This window comes from Vidua chalybeata, chromosome 23, assembly GCF_026979565.1.
Source record: "Vidua chalybeata isolate OUT-0048 chromosome 23, bVidCha1 merged haplotype, whole genome shotgun sequence".
Lineage (NCBI taxonomy): Eukaryota > Metazoa > Chordata > Aves > Passeriformes > Viduidae > Vidua > Vidua chalybeata.
Window position 1 is genome coordinate 1,790,273 of NC_071552.1, and position 10,293 is coordinate 1,800,565.

Here is a 10,293-nt window from a genome sequence, read left to right on the forward strand (position 1 = left end):
GGGGTCAGGCCTGTGCCCCCCCGAGCACCAGGGCTCTGCATTAACCAGATTGTTATTTATTATTATTATTAGTTTATTATTTATTATCTATTCTGGGATCAGCCCTGTCCTCCCTCCTGGAGCAGCAGGGCTTCTGCATTAACCAGATTGTTGTTGTTATTATTATTATTATTATTATTATTATTATTATTATTATTATTATTAATGATTCTCGGATCACGCCTGTTCTCCCTCCTGGAGCAGCAGGGTTCTGCATTAACCTGATTATTATTATTATTTATTTATTATTTATTATTTATTATTTATTCTGGGATCAGCCCTGTCCTCCCTCCTGGAGCAGCAGGGCTCTGCATTAACCAGATTGTTATTATAATTAATTTATTATTTATTATTTATTATCTATTCTGGGATCAGCCCTGTCCTCCCTCCTGGAGCAGCAGGGCTTGTGCATTAAGCATATTATTTTTATTATTAATTATAATATATAATATATTATAATATATAATATATAATAATTATGATATTAATAATATATTACTATTACTATTACTAATACTAGTACTATAATAATAACAATAACAATAATAACAATAGTAATAGTAATAATAATAATAATAATAATAATAATAATAATAATAATAATAATAATAATAATAATAATAATAAAAATAAAATAAAAATAAAAATAAAAATAAAAATAAAAATAATAATAATAATAATAATAACCCTCCCCGAGGCGCCCGCTGGGCACAGCCAGGACCTGCTGGGCAAACAGCAAAGCCACCTCTGCCAGGAAAGCTCCGGGCTTCCCACTGGGATCTCAGCCTGGTGTCACCCTCTGGCTGCACCTTCCTACAGCAGGGCTGGGGGGGTTTTAAAGAAAAAAATATTATATGTTAAATATAGGTAAAAATATGCTAAAATTATATGTATTTTAATTGTGTAATAATACAATAAAAATTAATACAAATGTAAAGGTTTTCATAATTAAAATTTTAATTTATTTATGTGATTTATTTAATTAAGATTAATTAAAATTAATTAAAATATTAATTTTAATAGTTAAAAATTTTAACAAAATCTTTTATTTTAGCATAATTATGCATTTATTTTAAATTATATTCATTGTATATCTGTTATATACAATATATACACAATATATTTTTATATATGATTTATATATATTATATATATTTATATACTATATATAGTCATTCTATTATATATATAATATATATATTTAAAATATAAAATAAATATATAAATAAAATATAGATTTAAAACTATATAAAATTATATATAGTATACTATATATATTATATATATTATATATAACATAAATATTATAATATATAATATGTAATATGTAATATATAATATATAATATATAATATATATAATATATGATATATATAATATATAAAATATATATAGTATACTATATATATAGTATATATATATATAGTATTTTTTATATATATATATATATATATATATATAGTGTGTATATATTTTTTTTTCTTTTTTTTGAGATAGTTTTTAGATTTTTATTATAATAAGATAGAAGCCAAAAGTGATTTTAAATTCAGAGCCCAAGGAGCAGGATTTTTGTCCCAAGACAAAGCCCAGCAAAAGCACAAGAGGCAGTGGAAACCAACTGCGAGAGAGGAAATCAAATTTACACCTGAAAGGTTTTCAGCTCTGCAGCTGCGCAGAAAATCTGATATCAGACCCAAACCATCCTCATTTGCACGGACACCAGGAGAGCGTGGAAAAGCTGAACATGGAAATATTCTCCTGCTTACCGAAAATCTCCCCGTTTTTGGCAAATTCTGTCACCAGGTACAGCATGCTTTTGGTCTCCATCACCTGTGGATGCAGCAGTGAGAAATGAGAGCTTGTGGGAAGAGCAAAAAAAAAAAAAAAAAAGCCAAAAAAAAAAAACCACCCAAAAGGATCTTTATTTTTATGCTGCTAAAGCTGTGAAAGTTCTGCCTCACACGTGGAGTTGTCACAAGTCTTCCAAACAAACTAATCAAGAGCTTCACTGAGAGGGAAAAATCCTCCACTGAGAGGGAAAATCCTCCACTGAGAGGGAAAATCCTCCACTGAGAGGGAAAATCCTCCACTGAGAGGGAAAAATCCTCCACTGAGAGGGAAAAATCCTCCACTTCAAAAAGCCATTCCAGATTTCAGGACAACAATTCCAACTTATTCTGGGTTTATTTCAGTAACCTCATTCAGCATCAGCTGAACTTGTCCGTGGGCAAGAGCTCTGTGAATTTGAGTTTGCATTTCATTTATTGACTGGCCTGAAAGTCCCAAGAGGCTGCTCACAAATCTAAAGCAAACCGGGGAGACAATTTGAAGGCTTTTTTTTTAAAAAATAAACTCATTTATCAAACGCATTTTTAACCAGTCACTGGAGGAGTGAGCACCACCCAACCATCACCCTCCCGTCAAGGCTTCATTTAAATATTCTCAGTCTCTCCTCTGCCACTTTTGTGTGGTGGATTCATTCAGAAAGGAACTGAGGGGAGATATTATCAAGGCAGTTGCAAATTTAACTCCTTAAGCTCCATCAATATTTTAAAGACCAGTTTTATCTTTTAAATAAACCGTTAAATTCAAGACCTTTTTTTTTTTTTTTTAAATATTTTAAAGGCCAGCTTCTTTTGCAACAAATTAATTTATAGCTGAACTGGTCGTTAACTGGGATCTTTATTTTTGTTTAGCAGAACTAAGAGAGGGGGAAAAAAAAAAAGGGGAAAAGCCCCTCTAAACCTACCTGGTAGAGTTTTATGATGTGTGGGTGGTCGAGCATCTTCATTATCTGCACCTCCCTGTAGATCTTCTCCAGATTCACAGCATCCAGCTGAGATTTGTCAATGATTTTTATTGCCACCTGCAGACCAACAGCAAAAATGAGGTTTAAAAACTCCCCCAAGGTGCTCCTGGTGAGCTGACCCTCATTAGAAAGGGAATAATGCAGCCCCAGGTAAGGGGAGGCTTTCTGGGGAGCGCTGAAATACAAATCCCAGCCAAAAAAAAAAAAAAAAAAAATACAGCAGGGCAGCACTGAAAGTGTCTGGGGTCCCTCTAAGGGGCTGCAGGGCTCTCACCCACATCAGCACGTGAGGAAATGCAGGTTTTCCATGAGAAAAAGCACTGTTTCCATGAGTAAAAGTAGGTTTTCTATGAGAAAAAACAGGTTTTCCATGAGTAAAAGTAGGTTTTCTATGAGAAAAAGCAGGGTTTCCATGAGTAAAAGTAGGTTTTCAATGAGAAAAAGCAGGGTTTCCATGAGTAAAAGTAGGTTTTCCATGAGTAAAAGTAGGTTTTCTATGAGAAAAAGCAGGTTTTCCATGAGAAAAAGTAGGTTTTCCATGAGAAAAAGCAGGTTTTCCATGAGTAAAAGCAGGGTTTCCATGAGTAAAAGTAGGTTTTCTATGAGAAAAAGCAGGTTTTCCATGAGTAAAAGTAGGTTTTCCATGAGAAAAAGCAGGGTTTCCATGAGTAAAAGTAGGTTTTCCATGAGAAAAAGCAGGTTTTCCATGAGTAAAAGTAGGTTTTCTATGAGAAAAAGCAGGGTTTCTATGAGAAAAAGCAGGTTTTCCATGAGTAAAAGTAGGTTTTCTATGAGAAAAAACAGGGTTTCCATGAAAAAAAAAAAAAAGGCAGGTTTTCCATGAATAAAAGTAGGTTTTCTATGAGAAAAAGCAGGTTTTCCATGAGTAAAAGTAGGTTTTTGATGAGAAAAAGCAGGGTTTCCATGAGTAAAAGTAGGTTTTCCATGAGAAAAAACAGGGTTTCCATGAAAAAAAAAAAAAAGGCAGGTTTTCCATGAGTAAAAGTAGGTTTTCCATGAGAAAAAGCAGGGTTTCCATGGAAAAAAAACCAAAAAAAAACAGGTTTTCCATAGAATGGAAGGCACAGAACGGGTGAGGGAGGCCAGTGCTCCAGGTGCTCTTCAATCAGCAATTTGCAGTGAGCAAAACCTCCTCAAAAAGCTCAGTGGTGCCCATTTCTGGAGTCGAGGTGGCAAATCTGAGTCCCACAAAAGGATGTTTTAAGAGAGAAACTGTTGGCTCCACACAGACAGTCCAAACCTGGAGGCTCCACGCGGCTGCAGCTGTGGCGTGTTTAATTAATTCCTACGCTGTTATAAAAGGGTATCTGCAGTTCATCCCTTCAGAGAATAAAAACTCTGCAGATGAATTTATCAGTCAAACCTTGGAAACGCGTCTCAGTTGGTTCACAAAACACATCCTGGCCCTGCTGACCTTGTTTTTTAGCCAATAAATGCAAAGGGAAGATAACTCCAGATGCTGAGGGGACTAAAAAGCTCCAGCAGAGGATATTTAAAATTGAAACCAAGAAGAAAGTGAAAATGCAGCCCCTGCAAAGGGTAAAAATGCTAAAGAGTGCTGAATCTATAAATGGTGTTTATTCACCCTGAATGTCACTTTAGTAATGCTGGAGCAGGAGCAAACAATGTAAGTCCCACTAATATTCCAATTATAGCAGAATTTCACAAACTATTGAACAGGGGAGAGCTGCTGCACAGGAGACAGAAACCCACGGGGGGTGAGCCTCATTATCTGCTCTAACACTGATTATGGGCCCACCTGAGTTCACAATTAACTATTTATTGACTTCAGCACACTCTGATTTTCCTTCTTTCAAAGTCCCTAGCGTTTCCCCAAGTCCCAGGAAAATGTGCAACATCAAGTGTGCATGAAATATGTCCATGAAATGTATGTACCACAGGAGAGCAGCAGCTCCTCCACTCAAATGCAGATTTAATACCTCAGCTCGTTCTGCATCTTCATCTTGCCAGGACCAGGGAAGATTTTACAGAAGAACCACTTGAAAATACTTAAAATCCAGCAAAGTCTTCCCAAGGATGTGAGCAGGAACAGGGAATTCAGCAGCTCCTTTTTGTCCATGAGCTCAGCTGTCTCTTGATGACAGGAAAAGGGATGTAATTCTTAGAGGTGGAGAAGCTCCTTCAAGCCACGGAGCAGTTTCCTATCTGAAAAGTGTGTTTTGTTCCTAAACACATGCAGCTTGCCAAAAACTACTGGCAACAGCTCGAAAGAAACAACAACAACAAAAAAAAAAGAAACCCAAATTTCAATATATAACGTCAGCACATCCTTCACCTGACAAGGAAAACCAAAAGGGAATCCCTGACATCCCCCTGTCACCAGATTTTGCTGCTTAAGGAGTTACATTCCAAGATACCTTTGCAGATTTCATGGTTTCTTCTCAGTTTAAAGCCCAAGGAACTGCACTTATTTCCTTCCCTTCTCCCACTGAAGGCCCAGGGAATTGGAGTTTGCTCAATCCTCCCCTGACATCTGGGAATTGCAACTGCCAAGCAGTGAGGACGAAATGCTTGTCAAGAAAAGATGAAAGTTCTTCTGCTTCTGCTCCTCAGCTACTCCAACTGTCAGTTTTCATTGTTTTTGTTTTATTCATTTAATTCTTGAAAGGAAAAACAAAGGCAAAAAGCAAGCACCCAAACAAAAAAAAAAAAAAACCAAAACCACAACACAACCTCCCGCTACAAGTTCACATTCAAACAGAGCTTTGTCCCTGCAGGTTACAGAAATTCAGATTTGTTAACCCAGTACATTCTTAAAATAGATAAAATGCATTAAAACTAACAAACACAACTTCTGCAGTCTGGAAAAACTCCGTATTTTGTTGTGCAGCACAGGGAGCTGCTGTCTCTGCTGGAGTTATTCACTTTACAAATACCTGAGCACACCTGAACTGGTGCCACAGATCAAATCAGGGGCTGCAGGGGCATTTTCCATACTTTTTTTCTGGAGAAAAACACAAATCCCCTGTGACAGCAGCCAGGTGAAAGCACATCTGCGAGCCACAGGGAGAGTCAGGTTTTATTTTCCCCTGGGGAGCAGTGAGCAGAGCTCCTCTGCAGGGGATTAATCCTTAGGGGTTCATTAAGGGCTTTAGGGGTGGGTTCCCAAATTCCTGCTTTTTCCAAGCAGCACCTTCCCCTACTCCAAACCTTTCCCCTATTCCCTACATTCCAAACCTTTTCCTTATCCCACTCCCATCCCATTTCAGCAGAAGCAAATCTCCAGTCTCCTCCAACTTTTTACGCTTCCAGTTAATTACTCCTGTTCCCTCCTCTCCTCCTCCCCAGGAAAATCTCTGCTCATTTCCACGCCTCATTAGCAGGAGCTGCCCTGGGATCACAGGATTTCTGGGCAGCAGGATAAAGAAAGGAGCGTGGCAGGAAAAAGCCACGTGGCCTCCACTCAAATGGCACCAAACACCCAAACAAGCCAAGCAAAGGTCGGGCTCAGCCCCCCCTGGGTGGACTGGCCGTAAAAAGGGTCAGGCAGCACCTCTATTCCTACATATCCTTATTTAATTTATTTATTCCTGATATCTTTATCTCCTAATATCTAATCCCCCCCCCCCCCCCCCCACTTTCCCACTTCTGTACGGTTGTTTCCAACTTGCATGAATTGAAATGATGATTTCTGATTTTGGTTGCACACACCCCGTGTTGTTCTCCTGCTTCATGTTTTCATTTCAGTCCCACCTCTGCTAACAATTTATGGCAACAATTTTATCTTCTCACCTGCAGTCTTTCCATAAAAAGGATGGATTGTACACAATCCATAAGTGCTGCATTCAAGGTAATAAGAGCCCATCTTTTTTAATTTGATGGTTATTGGCTAGGCAGAGTTGTGTTAAAAAAAAAACAAAAAAAAGCAAATATTTTAAAGGTCAAAGTCATATAAAACACAATTTCAAAACGCCAGTGCTAGAAAAGCCCAACAACAAACAAGTTCTGAATCTAAAGGGTTGGAATCAGGAGATTCAGGAGAAACTTTGACAAGGAGTCCTTTTAAAATAGGTTTTTTCAGCAAGTCTCAGCAGCTTCACAGCATCCTCCTGTAGCACAGAGCTGAGGGTGCACCAGCACAGCCCTTCCAGGACCTAAAAGCTGAATATTCTTCCACTGGAACTTAAGCAAGAGTTCAGAAGAAGCTTGAAGTATGAAAACCCTTCAGTCTGGGGTCATTAACAAGCAGGATTTCCACTCTTGTGCTCAGGGGTCCAGAAATCAGGTGAGCTGCTCCAAACTGAAGTGCTTATTCCAAAGAGTATTTGGCTGGAATTAATTTCCTCTGACATCACCAGAAGTCATCTTAACAGGGTTCCCCTTCCTCAAAGATTGTGTAAATACTTCCAGCAACCAGCTCAGCAATTCAGTTCCAGAACAACTTTTGCACCTCTCACTGCAGAAGTCAGAGCTGACTCAAAAAATCAAAGACCTTGACAAAAAAAAAACACCCAGCACAGGCCAATTTGCTGTAAAAATCCCAGGGAAGATAAAAAGGCTGCAGGCCGGACAGAAAAGCTGGTTAAAAAAAAAAAAAAAAAAAACAAAACCAAGACTAAGAGAATTCAGCAGTTCCTTAGGACACAGATGAAAGAATCATCCGGGAATCAGGGAGCTTTTAAGCTCTGTGCTTTCTGCAACCTTTGTGATTTCCAACAATGCTAAACAAACACGCTTTCAAAAACGGCAATAAAAACCAAGATTAAAGTTTTCATCTCCATCACAAAGCCTGCCAAAGAAACGAGGGCTGAAGAGCAATGACAAGTGAGTATCTTCAAGTGGAGCATTTGCAATTCTGGCACATGGCACCAAACTTGGAAAGGGAACGCTGGCACTGCTTGGCTCTTCAGCGGGAGCAAGGAAGGGCTCAGAAAGAACCGAGTTTATGATGAACTTGAGAACTGAGGCAAGAGGAGAACTTTCTGTCAGTCCCTGCCATGCAGAGCTCATCAATCACGGCGTGGCCGGAGCCCTGTTAGCACCAGGGGTTTGCTGTCCTCGGCTGAGCCGCAGCTTTCAGGGCATGTTCCCATTCCCGAAGGGGTGATTTTCCCCCCAAGCCCACAGCACCCTTCGGACAGCGTTTGAATGGCTTTGCTCAGGGACAGAGCAGCGCAGGAACCTCTTCTTCAGTCAACAATGAAAGCCACCAGAAGAGACAGAGCCTTACAAAAAGCTCACCTCTAGGTGTAGCAACTAAAACTACCTAAAACAACGCAGAAGAGGAAGCTGATCCTTCAGAGCCATTACTCTCATCAAATACCTCCTTTTTTTTTTTCTTTTTTTTTTTTTTTTTTTTTTCTTAAAGTGAACACGACTACATTTTTAGCCAGGCAGACTGACAATCATTTTTGTTTCAGGTAAAGCACCAGGTATTAACAATAATCACCGGGTAATACACGGGGGCGGTTGAACAAAGAGGCTAAAAATGGTTGGATTTGGTGAACTTGCAGGATGCCGTGAAGAATTCAGCACACACACAAGCACACACACGAGTTCCTCTGCTGGAACAGATAACCCAGCATTGCCCAGGTCAGGAAACCCGAAAATATCCAGGGCACGGCGGCAGGCACAGCACAAGGGCTGAGAGGGAGCAGAAAGTGCTGCCGGAGCATCCTTGGGGTGCCATCCCGGCAGTGATGCCACCACCCCGGGGGTGATGCCACCACCCTGGGGGTGACATCCTGGGGGTGGCATCTTTCGGGTGGCACCCCGGGGCGCCGTGGGGGGGGGGGGGGGTGACATCCTGCGGGTGACATCCTCGGACATCCCCCCGCGGCCTCGGAAGCGTTCTCCTGCCCTTCCCAGGAGGATGCGAGCGGCAGAACGACCCCCCCCCCCCCACCACCACCACCACCACCACCACCACCACCACCCCACCCCAGCGGCCGGGGCTCCGAGCCGGCGGTCCGCGCCGAGCCGCGTCCCCGCGGGAGGTGCCGGAAGGGACAAAAGCGGCGCGGAGCGGAGCTCGGGAGCCCCGGCCCCGCGCAGCCCCCGCGGCCCCGCCGCGCCCCCCGCGCCGTGCCCACCTCGCTGCGGGTGATGCGGTGCCGCGCCAGCTTCACCACCGCGAAGTTGCCCTTGCCCAGCGTGCCCTCGATGTCGTAGAAGCCGACGCGGACGGGCCCGAGCCCGCGGGGCAGCAGCGCCGGGGGCCGCCGGGGCTCGGCCATCACCATGCTGGGCTCGGGGGGCGGCGGCGGCGGCTCCGGCTCCGGGCTCCGCGCGGCGCCCCCGGGGCCGCGCCGCCCCCTCCGCCACCGACCGGCGTCACCGCGCGCGTCACCGCGGGCGGGGCCTCGCCATGGCAACCGGGCTGCCACGGCCCGCCCCGGGCCACCGCCGGCGCCGCCGGCACGGGGACAGCGCGGCACCGCCGGGACAGCGCCGGTGTCACCAACCCCCGGGGGGACAGAGTGGCACCGCCGGGACAGCGCCGGTGTCACCAACCCCCGGGGGGACAGAGTGGCACCGCCGGGGCAGTGACGGTGTCACCAACCCCTGGGGGACACCGCGGGACCCGTGCTAGGACAGTGCCACCACCCCCGGGGACAGCGCGGCACCGCCGGGACAGCGACGGTGTCACCAACCCCCGAGGGGACAGAGTGGCACCGCCGGGACAGTGACGGTGTCACCAACCCCAGGGGGACAAAGTGGCACCGCCGGGACAGCGCCGGTGTCACCAACCCCTGGGGGACAAAGTGGCACCGCCGGGACACGCCGGTGTCACCAACCCCCGGGGGGACAGAGTGGCACCGCCAGGGCAGTGACGGTGTCACCAACCCCCGGGGGACACCGCGGGACCCGTGCTAGGACAGTGCCACCACCCCCGGGGACAGCGCGGCACCGCCGGGACAGTGCCGGTGCCACCACCCCGGGGAGATAGAGTGGCACCCGCGCTGGGACAGTGCCAGTGCCACCACCCCCAGGGGACACCGCGGCACCGCTGGGACAGTGCCAGTGCTGCCAACCCCGGGGACAGCGCGGCACGGCGATGTGACATGGCCAGTGCCACCACCCCCGGCGCTGTGTCCCCACGGCGCGGCTCGGAAGCAGCGGAGCGACCCCTCCGCGCTGGATCAGCCAGTTCAGCGCCCTCGCAGGGGAAGGTCACCCCGGGCAGGTGGCACAGCAGCGCGGGTTTGGGGTGTCTCCAAGCCCTGTCACCCTCCATGGGAAGTTCTGACCCGTGTTGGGGTGGAACTTGGTTTTATGTTTTATTTACGGCCGTTGCTCCTCATCCTGTCACACTGAACAGAGCCTGGCCCCGTCCTCTCAGCCTTCTCTAAGATAAACATGCCCAGCTCCTTTTTGGATTAAGAGGAATGAGGCAGCCTCAGGTGTTTGTCCAACCCCAGGTGTCTGTCCAGCCCCAAATGTCTGTTCAACCCTAAATGTCT

The 10,293-nt window shown here is 44.8% G+C and overlaps 1 protein-coding gene across 2 annotated transcripts in view; it reads right to left on the minus strand.

The window, feature by feature from the left end:
* The window catches only part of SIK2 (salt inducible kinase 2), a 38,357-nt gene extending 29,239 nt beyond the window's left edge, over nucleotides 1–9,118 (minus strand). For both annotated transcript variants that reach the window (XR_008434660.1, XM_053963406.1), the window contains exons 1-3: nucleotides 8,923–9,118; nucleotides 2,789–2,905; nucleotides 1,806–1,869 (exon numbers count right to left, since the gene is read on the minus strand). Coding sequence is in view for 1 of the 2 variants with exons in the window: in XM_053963406.1 (XP_053819381.1) it covers nucleotides 1,806–1,869; nucleotides 2,789–2,905; nucleotides 8,923–9,072 (331 nt within the window). In the remaining variant the exon portion in view is untranslated. The remainder of the gene's footprint in view (nucleotides 1–1,805; nucleotides 1,870–2,788; nucleotides 2,906–8,922) is intronic.
* Nucleotides 9,119–10,293: the final 1,175 nt, after the last annotated feature.